This window comes from Styela clava, chromosome 13, assembly GCF_964204865.1.
Source record: "Styela clava chromosome 13, kaStyClav1.hap1.2, whole genome shotgun sequence".
In the NCBI taxonomy this organism is placed as follows: domain Eukaryota; kingdom Metazoa; phylum Chordata; class Ascidiacea; order Stolidobranchia; family Styelidae; genus Styela; species Styela clava.
The window spans coordinates 11,249,470-11,265,711 of NC_135262.1; the positions used below are offsets into that span (position 1 = coordinate 11,249,470).

General features: G+C 36.8%; 1 protein-coding gene across 1 annotated transcript; it reads left to right on the forward strand.

The window, feature by feature from the left end:
* Positions 1–7,826: 7,826 nt before the first annotated feature.
* LOC144431418 (coiled-coil domain-containing protein 22 homolog) lies at positions 7,827–10,520 on the forward strand. Its single transcript, XM_078119529.1, has 3 exons — positions 7,827–8,114; positions 8,300–8,437; positions 9,154–10,520. The coding sequence occupies exons 1-3, from the start codon at positions 8,031–8,033 to the stop codon at positions 9,244–9,246; spliced, it is 315 nt and encodes a 104-aa protein (XP_077975655.1). The 5' UTR covers positions 7,827–8,030; the 3' UTR covers positions 9,247–10,520.
* Positions 10,521–16,242: the final 5,722 nt, after the last annotated feature.

Genomic DNA, 16,242 nt, shown 5'->3' on the forward strand with positions numbered 1-16,242 from the left:
AAACTTCAAATTTAACTTTACAAAATGAGACTTAGTAACTATGTTGATATATTCTTTTTCATCCCGATGCATTTTTACATAATATATATCTGCTTGTACGTGTTTTACATCTTTATATTTGTTCTTTTATTCCACAATGTCATACAAAAACACTGAACAGATTTTTGACTGCGGTATGCAATTCCCGTGGAATTTATGTCCAATAATTTCATAGAGAATCTTCCAGACGCGTACGTAATTCAGGATCAATTTTAATCACAAAATAAAAATATGCTTTAATTTGCTATTTGTGTGCCCATGCTTGTGTGTTCTGAGCAGCATTGCCATCATACAAGTGCCGCAACTTGAAACCAAATTTACTTTACGTTTCATTTAAACTTTACTATACGTTTAGTTATATATTTTTGCCTTACACACACCTATTTCTATTTCATTAGCCATTTTAAAAGTATGTATATATATTTCGTTTTATGACTTGGATTGGAATTGTTTGTGTCCATATCTTAATAAAAACATTTGAATAGAGTATCAAATGGCCAAGTATGATTGAGTTAATATATGCGTTAGCAATCCATACACAGATTTGTGCCATCGTGGGGATATTCCTTTGCAAAGAATGGAGGCCAGTCAAGTCATTAGGTATTTTCTCGTGTTTATATTTGAACTCTCAATCATTTGACTAAAGACGATCGTAAGGTCGCAGACTGTCTGCCGAACACAATAGATATCGTTATATTTATGATTTGTGACTATTACGAGTTTTTAGTTTGTATATATGTATTTTAAGTGGTAGTGAACAACGCTAGAACATATCAATGATCAGACAACAGAATTCCTTGAACTAATGGTTTGTTTTCTGCGAGACAAACTACTTATCCTTCTTTTATGTTTTCGTGCCGGTGGATCCGTATGCCTGTGCATTTAATGCAAGGATGCTGTAGCAAGTGTAAATATGACTATCCTAAGTGAATCGAGCGTCTTGTTGCACACTAACACAAATATATTTCTGTAACGTTCCGTCTGACCAATGTCAGACTTCTTCAGACATACATAGTTCAACTACAACAAAAATGCAGTCGCCTGCATATTTAAACAATGTTTAAACAACAAGTGTCTAAATATGCATGCAACTGCTTTTCTTGTTATAGTTGAACTATGTACAATATGTCTGAAGAAGTCTGGCTTTGGCCAGACGAAATGTTCCAGAAATATATTTGTGTTAGTGTGCAGCAAGGCTCTTGAATCACTTAGAATCTTTTGAATTCTCAAAAAAAGTCAGAAATCAGCCGTATGAGGAGTTTGGTAAAGTCGCGAACGTTCAAATATTCCTATTGTAGTTCGGAGTTTCATATCTCTGCAAGCTAACCTGAATTTATTTGATATGAAATGTACCATTGGATCTTTTGCAAACTTTCTTTTGAGGTTGTTGTTTCACCCCAGATTTTGCTTGCTACTGTAATTATGATCACAGGCAAACCATGTTAGTCGTTGGGCACACCTTAACATCTTTGCTGGCATTGGATGAATCACATTAGTGGATTAGTCACTCGACTTTCGTGCTTGTGCAATATATAATGTTAAATTATCTTCATGAATATTGCCACGTCGTTTCCAGTGTTACTATGTTCATATTTGTTTGAAATAATAAACTCGTCTTTCGTGAACTGGGGGATTAGTCCTGACCATGCTCTTTCAATTCCTCTTGCAAGGTCGCCGATTGATAAAAAAAAACATGAATGGGTTATTTGTAACTATGAGAATATGACATGTGCTCAAATACTTTATGCAATAGTTCAAAATAATTTTAATCCCTAATCTTTTTATCTTATGTACACAATATTCAACTCGTATAACCCGAATCGCATGACGTAGTGAACCTTCAAGGTCTGCCGTTGCCGTTCCACTATCCAGGGATACATTTTATACCCAACAAGGGGCTCCCGAAGTATTCGTACCAAGATGGCGCACAACCTGAACATATTATGGATATCAGGCCATAGTTGTTCAGGTTGTGCGTCATCTTGTTACAAATACTCCCGGAGCGCCTCCGACAAAGTATAAAATAAACTTTAAGATTTGATCTTTAAGAAAGCGCTTAAGAACTTATTTCAGTACAAAAATATTACAGACAAAAAATGATATGTTTTGATGAATACATAACTTTACTGAACTGAGGACGTCGTGATGTCAGTCATTTTTCAATTACTGCGCCACAGTTGATTATTTGTGGATTAGTTATTATTATAGAAAAGAGAACACTTATGGACGCGAAGGTCAAATGTCAAAACAATGTTTTCGTGAATATTAAAAATGCGGAAAGGAGTCTCGCACCTACCGTTTGTTGAGAATAGATTTTCCCACTACAACAACAAGACTAATAACAACAGTGTAGAAAGCCCATCCGTTGGGAAAATAAATCAAATACGTGGACTATGGGAAAACAAGCATTAACGCAATAAATAATTTGAATTAAATTAAAGATATCATCGGTATTATTAGACACATCCACCCTAACACATTTATTCATAGCAAATTTTACAAACATAAACACTCAGGGACAGGAGGCTGATAATTTAAAAGAGAAAACTACACAGTTTGTTATGTCACATCCAATCCATCGTAACTTTTCATTTGGGTTACTATATATATATTGATGTAGTTTCTAATCATTTTTTGAAATTACGCTACCGCTTCTTCTGTTCATCACCATATGCAATACAGAACTAACAGAGGCAAGAAGTGCCAATAGGTTGTCGGTGAAATGTGTATGGCAGAATCTGTTAAATATATTTCAAACAAATCAATATTCTATAATTCAAAGACACTGCTTTCTATAACGTTATCTGAGCTACGTGGCCTTGAGCCTCGTAGGCCTATAGCTTCAATTTCTATTTGATAGGGCAAACAGGTTTGCATAATATCTGATATATATATATATATGTAAACATTATTTCAACTCACCGGTTGTAATTAAAATGGAAGCCGGGGCGATCATTGTCGCTAAATTAAAGAATATTGTGCATATTTAATTAGGTTATATATTTCTTCTAATATAATGAGCTTAATATAAACGCACGTCCTAAACAGTATTGGTAAAATTAGTTAGATCTCACATGAATGAATATTTTTTTAATAATATATATTGGCGAAATATGTTCAATCGCTCATCGAGGAAGAGGGTTCTTAAACTTTTGGTTTTATGGAGCACCTGACGAGGTTGCCTATTAGTCTTTAGGGAGCGCCACAATAAATTTACAAAAACGAAACCAAAAACAAAATCAAATTGCGGTTTTCAAATATTCCTAATGCTGTTATTGTTTCTTTGGGAAGTTACAAAATTAGTCAAGTCAGTATTATATGAGTAAACCGGATAGCTGAGTAAACTTCTAAGGAGCAAATGAGGCAACAATTCCTTTTTCCAACATTCGTATGATTATATATACTCTTATGCAAGGGGGTTATGGAAAGGGTTCTAGCAGAAAATAGTACAAACGCTTCCAGAACTCAGAAACACCATGCTAAGTGTGGTTGGTCGATTGAGTCCATGTGTCATTAAAATTGTATATTGCATAACTATTGATAATGTTGTGTACACAAGTTGGGATCAAGATATATTCAATCGCTTATCGGTCTCGAGGGGTTCTTAAACTTTTGGTTTTATGGAGCCCCTGACGAGATTGACTATTATGTAGGCAACCCCACAATAAATTTACAAAAATGAAAACCAAAACCAAATACCATAACCTCTTTATACTTAACAGGTTAGACTTGGTTAAATTAGGTTATATTTCCTCAAAAGTGCAATATATTATATAGCAATATATTGCATTGATATTTTGGTTTCATTTAAGCAATGAGATTCATCGTACAGTACACTTTGTGTAGTGTAAATTTATTGTTTCGACAATTGTGTCACCTCTGAAAAGAGATCGGTATATATACCTGATTCATATAATTTCTTGTTAAAAATCATATAAACTGGTGATACCAACGATATTACTTTTAAAGAGAAATTGAGGAAAAAATGCCCTTTTCCCCAGATTCGTGTGATTATTTATACTCGTATGCTAGGTGTCTATGACAATTATGATGAGGTGGCATTATCAGATGCGATGCGATGTTTTCTGCGACGTAGTCGCGTAAAATCAGCTTGTTAGTGAACGTTGAAGAAATTGATGGTGCACAATACCGTATAACCTACTATAAATCTTTGAAGCGGTGAGGATGATAACTATTACTTACTTGAGTATTCTTTCATGGTTTCGGTCGCGCCCAACTAGCATAAGTTGATGCACGACGTCATTACGTTCAAATTGGATGACTAAAGTCATTTGGCTACTTGGAACAAAACAGCTCACGTCACACCAAATCATCGCACACGTAGCTGTGGCATTTCGGTCAAATGGGTAAGTAAGGTTGTTAGTCACTTTGAAAAAATGGCTTACACTAAGCCAAATTATTCCAAGCAGAGCCGTGATAATTATGAGATGCACAAATATACCATCAGACATCGCCGTGTCCCATTATATGTTTTGTATTGAAAGGTATTAAAGAGGCATAATATAATCAAAATTTATAGTATGTAGCCCACAATCCTATAGAATAATAGTTTGCCAATCAGTCAATAGGTCGAGTATATTTCAACTCAAGGAGGCGGGAGAGATTACGCATCATTCAATAATTGTTATATAAACGTGACGATGCTGTGACAATAAGTGACTTTGCGGCCACTTTCTCATGTTTTACTGCAATTGGTCTACAACTCACATTTATAGGTTATACCATGTCATATACCTAAATATCTGTTATTGACAGGCCGCTATCTATCTTTATTTTCTAATTTTTAAAACAAGCGCCATTTAAAACTCGACATATTTTCAATTTTATAACGCAAAATGAACTGTTGACGATGGTGGTAAAATGTGTTAGCGCTGATTTCCAACGATTCGTGGTTTAAATGATTTTTGATATGATGAAACGTTTTTCATTTTTCGCAATTTTCAATTTCGCATATCGTCACCCTGATAACCGAATTGCGTAAGTCATTTTTAGCAGTTTCGAGATAAACGTAAAAAACTTCCTAATGATATTGCTATGCCATTGAGAGTCAATAATTTGCCATAGTTCAATTTTTTGATCGTAGCCGAATTTAGGTTAGTTTGTATGACGCAGTCATGTGACGTTATGATGAATGGCGCACTGTGACTTAGGCAGAAATGTGTCTATGACTAGGGGACATACGCAATTTTGCAACTTGACTATATGTACCAGTCCTGAAAACCAAACAATCTAAAAACGAATGTAATTCTTAGTATATACGATGTCTAATGCCCAAAATAGCTAATCTGATTCAATTACATTATTTTTTATGTTTAAAAATATATATTTCATCAATATAACACGCTCTGCACCACCGAAATAAGACTAAAGTTAACTATAAAGAATAAAACAGCAATGTACCTTTATATAAAAGCCAACCAAGGTGAATTGGACTCAGACAGTGAATATCACAAGTACACGCCTTCCTATACTGTAGTATAAATTGAAATTTATAAGCGCTAAGCTAGAATCTGAAATGGAAAAACTCAAAAATCCTTCGCCGAGGTTATTTTGCCTTTGTGACTTCACAATAGCTCTGCGGTAACAATGATAATTCATTATGACAAAACAATTGAACAAATTTGCTTATCATACAAAATCTCTATTTTTATGGGTCTCGGAATTCTTAAAATAAAATTTGAGTTAACAGACAGGTGCGCAGCATTACATAAATACCTATTTTATGAAAAACTCAAAACCGCCAAAAATGGCTTACGCAATTCGGGTATTAGCGTGACGATATGGAATCATGCGTAAAGTCGATTTTTTTAAATAGAAACAAATACTTGCCTATTCCAAGTTAGTTTATTCAGGCATTGTCGCAGTAGGATAGTAACTCGTCCTACCGCCATCTTTATTTTTTATTGGTGCAAGCCGACGGAAGCCTGCTAATAGGGTAAATTTTCATTCAACACATGACAATTGAATTAGTCATACACTTTTCAGTTAATTTATTCATATTTTATCAATAGGATAGTAACTCGTCCTACCGCCTTCCTCATTTTTGTTTTGGTGCAAGCTGATGGAAGCTTGCTAATAGGGTAGTTTTCATTCAACACATAACATGGAATCAGGCATTGGTCACAATAGGACAGTAACTCGCCCTACTGTCGTCCTTAGTTTTTATTATTGGTGCAATCCGACGGAAGCCCTGGTTATGAGGTACTTTTTTTATTCAACAAGTAACAATTGAATCAGTAAATCATAGGAAACGCAATCGTGCCTGTGCAGTTAGTGCTACCTTCTAACGAGGAAACAGTGTTAACTTGGTTGCGGCGATGTGGGTGTGATAGAATATATTAAAACCTGAGAAGTTGGATTTGCCTCATTATTGTCTTAACTACAAAACTGTAGAGTCGGAGTCTTGTATTTTTTAATTTGGTAAAAAATATTTCAACATACGTGTAGTAGTATGACGAGCTTGTCTCATTTTATCGACCACTAAGTCAGTTCGCTTGCAAGACAATATAGGAAATCGTTTGTCTAGGTTTTATTATTAAATATGGCAAGCCATAAATTTGCTCCACCGCCATCTTCAAGAAGGGACCCATCAATTGACTACTAATATATTGCAAACGAAGAAACTTTAAATGAAACGGAGGGAGACCTATACGAGAGTGTAACATACGAACAACCACGCGCCATCCAGGGTAACTCGAATGAAGGTAAGTGATATTTCAGTAAATTTCCCGTATTTTTAGAAGTTAAGTGTCCTTTCAGTGAGTGCTGAAATGTTTGTTTGTATTTTAGCTAAACATGGTTTTTCAATATCTTTGCTGTGGACGTGGCACTGATACATAAGGATTTGGCTGTATAACTGAAATTCATTCTTTATTTTAGGTGTCTCTAACTAACTCTCGGCTAGACTGTGTTTTGCCTAAACCGTCGTAAATTCAAAGCAATGGTCAATCTGCAAATAACTAAAAATTTATTGATTGAGATGTTGCTTTAAAAAGAAAGTAATAAAATAAGAATTTCATCTAGTAGTAAAACCTTTGATAAAGGCAATTTTTGGTGCCCGTATAGCTTTACAGCTGCAGATTTTTAGGAAGGTAAAAAGGTCACAATGACTGTGTGTGACATGTGAAGATTAATTTATTTCCAGGTATTTCAAACAATACCACTGTCGAGACCAAAACTCCAAAATGCACACCTATCAACGTCGTCTTATCTATCGCTGTCGTCATAAGTATTGGATTTTCAGTATGCGGAATCATCCTTGTTATACAGGTAAAATGAAAAACGTTTTTTAATATTTCAGTGTAAGAAACGTTTACTGTTTAATTCTCTTTGGCGCTCGCGAATTTCATTTTTTGATGATTTCAGAGAGCCTAACAATGAACAAAAACGAATAATATTTATGTTTTATTGCATTTTGCGCACCCACAACCATTGGCGTTGGGCCTTTCCGTGCGGTGGGCACGTATACGTACCCACGACAAAAGTCGCTAGATTGCGGCGGGTACGTTGATGTACTCCACTGTTTCATTTAGCAATCGGTCGCAAACTGTTGGTCTAGTTTTTCCGGGTTTTAGTTTATTGATAAGAAGTCTTCTTCGAAATTAACATAAGCGACGGTAAATCTCGCTTTCGTTTACGACGGGAATTTTATTTGCGGCGGAACGAGGGAGAGTTTTTGAAATTTATGCAAATTTCGGTGTTTTTTGGGTGGTATTAGAAGACATATTATCCCTTATTCTGTTTTGTAGACTCAATCAGAAAGGAAAATGAAAGAAGTTGAACTGGTGCGACAGCGTATCAAGGAAAACACAGAGGAAATGAAACGGAAAGACCAATTAGAGAAAGAACTGACTACGCAATATGGGGATATGACAGGAGATGTTTCCCGAAAGTCTTATACGAAACGAATTTTCGAAATTGTAGCGAATATTCGAAAACAAAAACAAGAGATTTAAAAAGTTCTCGCTGACATGAGGTCTTTACAAAAAGAAATCAACCAGCTTGAAGGAAGAGTTGAACGTACATTTACTGCTGCTGATGAAGCTATCTTCAAGGTTTGTAATAGTTGTTTATAGTTCTCTATGGATGCAAGACATTTTATTCTTGCATCTAGTAAACGGCTCATTAATAAATTTCCCAGATCTTTGTGTAACAATTCACATCTTTTTCTCGTTATAAAACAAAATTGATTTGAGTATATTACTTCCAAGTTTTACTTTATGTCCCTTATTGTCTACAGGACGCCAAAAAAGATGATTTTGTAAGGCAGGCTTATAAATATCTGATAGCATCCCTAAACATCATCTGTTCTCAACTTTTGCAAACTGTGGATAAAACTGGAGAAGTCATGAGAGAAATAAGAGATTTGGAAGAACAGGTTTGATCATTTATTTGGTCTAGTCTAGAGATTAAATTGTTGAACTTAACTGTGTAGGCATCACAGGTACTCATTTCTGGGTCAAATCTCATGCCTGTAAGCTGCCACCTTACCAAGGGTGTAAAAAATTGGGTAGACAATGCCGAGTGAGAAAGAATCTGGCACTCACAAAAATAGTAGCTCATTACATATTGCTAAATATCAATGGCTGTTGTACCAGACTTAATTGGAGAGGAAAGCAAGAATAAACGTCTTCAGTGAGGATGATGTTTTGGAAGATGGCTTTGGCATAGTAATTAGCGTGTTGTTTGTAGCTATTTACTAAACATGAGAGCGATGCTCGAATATATATGGACACGAAGTGGTACGGGTATGCAATCTGTCACTGTAGCCTGCCGGTACCGTATCGCAGCTGAGCAGCAGATTTGAACTTACAAGAAACCGCCACAAGAAGAGCATTTTTTAATTTTGATGACATCATCGCACACCAAAAACGAATTTCATAGAGGCCACGGAAATTTTCAAATTATAGCTTTCTAGCGAAAAATACAATCTTCAACTACTGAAAATTCAAAGCAATTGGTCCAGTAGTTAATGAGGAAAGTGAATATTTCGATGGATAAATTTACACCTGGTTGAGAACCCCCAAATAAGAGCATTGATGGAGCCAATTTCATAGTACTTGTTATTGTAATTTTTTCTTCGTATCTTTCTAGATCGCCAATGAGAGCAAAAAAAACACTGCAAGCAATTTGGATAAAATAACTGACGATTTCAAAGAAAAGAAGAAAGAAAATGAAGCGGGATGATAAAAAATTAAAATCAATGACGTCGTCGTCACCAAAACCTCGGAAAAAGAAATCTTAAAATTGATTTTCTTGATTACTATATATAAATTTTATCCTTATTTTCTTCTAATTTTATAAAATCGAAAACAGTGTTATTGTATACTGTTTATGATTTTGCGGATCCAGTAAATCTTCTTTAGCTTGTGATCACCTCAGTCGTTTGTCAACACATCTATCATCCATTTATTAGTTTTCAGATCAGAGCTCACATACTTGCTTTGATTAAACTTTCATAAAAAAATTATATTCCCTATTCGAACTAGGCTTACAACTCCAAAATTTTGCATCTATTTTGAATATTTTATTGTTACTGATCTTGCTGTTACACTTTCACCATTTTGCTGTAAAATTATCATATTTCTCAATAAGAAAATTCATTGTTATGATTATTAATGACAATAGGCGGTGTTATGACTAGATTACTAACAAATTTGAGTAGGTAGGATAAGTTGTCACCATGGTTACAAAAGTTTGTACTCTGGTATATGTATACTATTAAACCAGTTTCATATTCAATCCGAACATTATCCGAGCCGAGCAATTATTGGTTTGTACTAGTGTTCTTCTAACTTTGTCCTTCACGACCTAACTTTTTTACAACCCTCAGGATATTAGGTAATTTGATAATATGGAAAGTATTGAAAAAAGAAATTGACAATCTCTTTATTGACACCAATTTGCTTACATATTCTCACACTAAAAATCGAATCTAACTCTATTCCAGTGATGGTGGATTTCTCAGTTTTGTTTCCAAATTTGATCAATATTTTGTTTTGACATGAGTTGGTGTAGAAAAAGATTTTACCGCGACTACAATTAAACTCCTCTTGTGAACCACCGTCGGGCCGGGACTCCCAGTTTAAAGAGCCCTGGTTTATACAATGCTTTTGGGAAGACCTAATTTTTTTTTCCGGATATTTTTTCAATTTAATCATCTATATTTCACTTTGCATTTTACTCATCAATAAGTGAATACTATTTATTTATATTTATTACCCAAAATTCAGTCTGCCGCAGTAAATGAACAAGAATAAAATAAATAATCATTAAGATGTGTTAATTTGAAAACGAATTATAAAATTTTATTTATTCCTATTTATGCCTATGGGATCCAATTTTGCTGCTTTTTCTATACAAGGAGAGGTTTCAAATTGGCTTTCATGTATATCTCGTTCTTGTTCCCCTCTTTACATTTTATCACTGCTTATATCAAGTAATATAAATCCCATGCATCTTAGAATAACAATAACAGTCAATATCTATTTATATTTGATGACATCTGAGTGAAAACAATGTTCTTTGAACTGAAATATATATTTACCTTACGGAAGAATTGTCCAGTGTAGAATTGCTAAAACCTGTTCAATATTCTTTCACTATTTGATTTTTTTTTTTTTTTTCAAAAGCAAGCAACAACTACTGTAATTTTACAGTAAATGCAAATTTGTTTGTTTAAAGCAAATTTTCCTGGGTTTTTGTGTAGTCCTTTAGAAGATAGATGCATGAATTCGAATGGAAACTATGATTGCAGCAATTTCTGTTTTGGACAAGAGCGAAGGATCAAACGCAGTTATACATTATCCGTCAACGGGTCAGTGCCAGTGTTGTGATATCAGTCATTTGCTCTGTATTTGCAAGAGATTTCTAAGGTGCAATAGCTTGTTCAGAACATCGATTTTTATTATGTATCAATTTTTATTATTCAAGATTGTATGTTGTTAATTTTGGAATCTGGACAGGGGGTAGCCAGGAATTTTCAAATGGTGTGTATGTGGGGGGTCGTAACGACTAGCGCAGTGGTTCTCAACCTTTTTTCGTTCTTGGCCCACTTTTTGTTGCGCGAAAGTTCTGTGGCCCACTAAGTTTTTTATTATAGAAAAGAGTTTTCCGAATGGATTTTTATTCAACTGACTATTAGTGGTTTATCTGCTGCTGAACATTATAAAACGAATACATTAATTTTTGGTGGGTTCTGAGCCCTTGTTTTGATTTGCATCAATATGGAAAACCCGGCTTTCAGATAAAGTTTGAATTTTGATGGTCTCAATGAAATATGTCCAAGAACTTTATAGCATAAAACACGCTGTCCTTTTACTTCACAGTTTTCAGGAGAAGATGGAATCTATATTGAATGTAATTTTTGATGAACTTTCGTTTTGCCATTCAACTGATGTCTGATTCCCATGTTTCTATATACGCTACTATTGAAATTGCTATTCCCCTTCTACAGTCATCATGCCGTAGAATGTGTTTGTTGAGTCACAATGCGTTTTAACGGCGAAGCATGTTTTGCAAATCAGTGGCTGCCCGTCAATAGGGCCAACCGGGGCAATGCCCCGGTTGTTTTTCCGGTATAATAAAAAATATTCGAAAAATACCTCAATATCGGTTGCACAGACTGTCTACACTAGCCCTATTCTCCCGACATGGTTCATTTTTCGCTCGCAAAGCCTTCGCCGAACGTAGACGGGGCGACGCCGATTTTGCCCCGGTTGCTCATTGTATATCGTATTCTCTCTTTTATCTTCCACTCGCCGCGTTTGTCTCGTTTGTTTTCTGTTTCTTTTACTAAATCATCGGGGCCGATCAGGGCTAGCCCCGAAATTATGACGACACAATGCCGACATTTCTTACAACAACGTGTTGACATATTCACGCATTCTTTCTCGTACGTTGGTTGCTTGAAGAGTTGATAGTGTCCTCGCCTTCGTTTTTGTCGCTTGTTTGGCTATTTGAATCAGTTAGAGACCTTTAGTCCATTTGCTTTCGATTTTCCACATTCTATTTGAGCTCCTCACTTCTTTCCGGCTCCGCATTTCTTAGCCTTAGACCTCATAATGAATAAGGTTGATGCACTACTTCGCACTCCGTTTTTGCAGCTGCCGCTGGAACAAAAATTAGAGGTACAACGTCTTGGGCCTTATCAACCAAAAAATTGTTCACTGGAACAATCCCATGACGGAGGAAAGCGTCGGCGTACATTCTGCGCAGAAACTTGGTATAAAAAACACGAATGGTTGTGTTACAGCGAGGACAAAAATGCACTTTTTTGTTTTTATTGCCTACTTTTTGCTACCGCCCGTGACTCACGTTGGTGTAAATTTGGTTTTAGAGATCTTAAACATCTTTCCGAGCGTGCCAGGGATCATCAATCTTCTATGGAGCATCTGGACAATGCAGTAAAATACCGAACATTCGGAAATGTTAATATTGCAGCACAGTTGGATGAAGGACGCGCGGTTTCTATTCGTCGGCACAACCAAAACGTCGAGAAAAACCGCTATGTTCTCGGTCGATTGATAGATGTTTTGAAGTTCATTGGTTGTCACGAGCTGTCCCTCCGTGGGCACGATGAACGGGCTGGCTCTTCTAATAGAGGGGTATTTTTGGATATGGTGGAATACACCGCATCCCTAGATACAGTATTGAGAGATCATCTTGATGCCGCAACTGTTTCGAAAAGGACATCTAAGGATATCCAAAATGATTTGCTCGACTCAATGTATAAAATTTATTTACAACATTTGGCTCTGGAAATTGAGAATTGCTAGTTCCTTTCGATTCAGTCTGACGAGACAACTGACATCACGTGCGTTTCCCAACTGGCTGTGATTTTTCGGTTTGTGAAAGATGGTAAACCTACCGAGAGATTTCACAGCTTTGTACCAATTGTTGATCGCACGGCTTGCGGGATATCGGCTGTACTGAAAGAAGTGTTACAGCCCTACAACGCGAAGTCAAAATTGATAGCTCAAACCTATGACGGCGCGGCAGTCATGAGTGGGTCGAAACATGGTGTTCAAGTTTATATAAAAGAAGATTTTTCTCATGCGCATTTTTTACATTGTTATGCACACCAATTTAACCTCGTTATTAAAAATATGTGTCTTGATACCCCTCTCGTCCGTATATTTTTTGCAAATGTTTCGGGGTTTTCTTCATTTTTTTTCCGTTTCGCCGAAGCGCTCTGACCTCCTTCGCCAGATATGTAGCCGCCGTCTCCCAGCTTGTGCACCAACACGTTGGAACTTCCAATCTCGCGTGGTGCAGGGCGTGTCCAAAATTAGGTCTGAGCTCATTGAGTGTTTCAATGGCATTCAGAGCTCTCCGGTTTGGGACGAACGCTCTGTGAGGGAGGCGGCAGGTCTAAAGCGTCTGCTAGAAGATTGTGAGTTTTCATTTTTTCTCCACGATATTCTATCACGTGGATGTATTATACGGCGCATTGCAGTCAAGACTAATGGATGGAGCGTCTGTGCAGTCGTGTATTTCAGACTTCTGCGATGCTGTATCTCGTATCCGGGAAACAATAAATTGCGACGACACATGGAGTGCTTCTTTACGCCGCGGGCAAACAACGCAGCGTTTGATTTTGTCTGCAAAGGAATGCTGTGACATTCTGGTTAATCAAATAGGCGATCGTCTGCGCACTAAACACCTTGCCGCGTTCTCATTGATGAACCCCAAAAATTTTTCAAAATTTGCACGTCAATTTCCCATCCATTTGTTGGCTACTGTCTCCAAATTTTACCCCATGATAAACGTGGGTAAATTGGAAAATGAATTGCGATGTATATACACCAATCAAATTTTTTTGAAGATCACATCAACTTGCGCGCTCTATGGGTTCCTCATAGATAACACTCTAGTAACTACCTTTGCGGCGTCTGCAAAATTTCTGGACATCATTTTGACGACGCCTATTTCTTCCGCCGACGCAGAGCAAACATTCAGCACGCTGAAGCGTATTAAAACGTATCTCAGAAACACAATGAAGCAAGATAAATTAAATTCCTTGGCTGTTTTACCCATTCACAGAGACGTTATTTCTGGGATGCATGACTTTAATCCACGCGTTATTGAGCATTTTGCTTCCAAGAAACCGCGGCGTGTTGCATATATGTTCAAGCAGTAGAAGTCTAGCAGCATATATATCTATGAGTGAGCGACGCATGTCCTTATCTTTGCATTAACTTTCCTTTCTTTATAGTAACGTTTTAAACCTTATTTTAGGTTTTGTCTGCTTTCCGGAAGTTTCTGTTAATATGTCATTGTATTCATCTGGGTAAAAATTGCCGTACCTTTTAAAAGAGGTTTCAAAATAAACTATGTCTATATTTATTAATCCCTTGACTTGGACCGGTTTTAAAGACACCTCCATATCGTTAAAAATTATCGATTTTGCCGATTGGTTGTTACCGATGGAATGGTTTTTATACTCATAAAATGATGGGAGAACTTACAGCGCTCATCCTGTCCCCGTAGAAGGTGGTGACTTGGTCCCGCAGTAGCTTGGCCCGGTTGTCAAAATGACCACGTGCCGCCAAATAGATATCTTGTTTTTACAAAACGTGTGAAGCTGATTTTGTAAACGAATCAATTAATTCAATCAACAACCCTTACGATTTATAATTGGTCTGTTGCCCACCACAAAATGTCTCCATGGCTCACCAGTGGGCCATGACCCACTGGTTGAGAACCAGTGGGCTAGCGGGTTTGTGGGTGGATCTTCAAGTCTTGAGGGTCTAAAACGCGTTTCAAGCTTCTAAAAATTGCTATGTATAATGTATTTACATTTCAAAATATGGGTCCGACCCTCAACATGGCTACGCCCCCGATTCTGAAATAAAAAACGAAAGCATTTCAGTAAGAAAGCTAGTCAGTGAATATAAATCTTGCTTATCGTTTGGGTGATTTGAACTCTCTCCGTTTCTGTCCAGCTCTCTGGTTGAATTAATACCAAACTCTAATCCATTTGAGAAGAACTTGGAATCTGAGCTGGTTGACACTTGACGCAGACTCCCCGTCGAGAAAACTTCTGTCGCCTAAATGCGAAAATAACTCTGGCACGCGGGACACATTCTGTACGGCCCGCAGAACAATTTTCGCACACACTGAACCATTGGCAGGTATTTATATTTATTGGCACAACATTTTTTTAGCTATTCCAACTGGCGTTGGGATACTGATCTGGACAGACGTTTCGTGCCTTCATTTTAGTGAAAATACACCTCTATCTTCAAGCGTGAGTCATGTATTTTTTATTTACGTCCTCCAATCCCGATTAAGACAGACTTGGTTGGACGGACGAATCTAACAATATTAGAGTTAAATGCTAACTTGGAAGAAACGTATTTCTTTTCCTAAAACAATTGTAAACCACAGTTTGTGATGTTTTTTCAATTAATAATTGTTACGTAAGAGTGTAAGAGTATAATTTGGAGCGACATTGCAACTAACACCAGGCACGCGAAAGAACTAAAAAACGCCACCCATGCAACATAACAATATGATATATTTGAAGTAAGTGAACTCGCAGTTTTCGATCACGTTTGGGGTTTTTCCAGCTGCGACCAGTAAGGACTCTTCATTTTTTGCAGCTCTTTAATATCGCAACCTTGCTTGGTGATCCCTGATCTGAAACTTTTACATTTTTTTTATTTCATTCAACTTCCATTTTACTCATTTCGCTGCACTTCTAATTTTGTATGATTTTTTGCTTGCTCTCAGCTTCATCATTGGCTTGCGTGGGCCGCTCTTGATGCCGCTGATATATTTTTTCTGATTTATTTTTCGCGGGCCGCTCGCTCCCGATTTATTTGTATTCGCTCGCTCTATTCACTCCCACCACTCTCTTCAACTCCGTTTTTATTCCGTCTCTGATACTGCCTTTTCTTTTTTACCTCTTTTTGTCTCGTTAGACCAGCGTTCCCCAAACTTTTTTGGCCACGGAACACTTACGCTTATTATCTCGCGCCGCGGAACACCAACATGGTGTAATGCAAACGGTTCCTAAAGGATGCGTTACTACCGGTAGTGCACCGTTGCGAGTTGCAAAAAGCGCCGCGAAAACCAACAGAATTATGTTCAATGTTACTAAAATTATTGATTATTTTAATTTACATACTGCATTTATTATAAATTTTCCATGCCTTCTTATTTTAAATGCTGTGTATA

Bases quoted from the DNA above. Each gene is read 5' to 3' on its own strand.
- LOC144431418 (XM_078119529.1), top strand. From the start codon at position 8,031: ATGAGGTCTTTACAAAAAGAAATCAACCAGCTTGAAGGAAGAGTTGAA. The intron at 8,115-8,299 runs GTTTGTAATAGT...TATTGTCTACAG, and splicing joins CTGATGAAGCTATCTTCAAG to GACGCCAAAAAAGATGATTT. The intron at 8,438-9,153 runs GTTTGATCATTT...GTATCTTTCTAG, and splicing joins TAAGAGATTTGGAAGAACAG to ATCGCCAATGAGAGCAAAAA.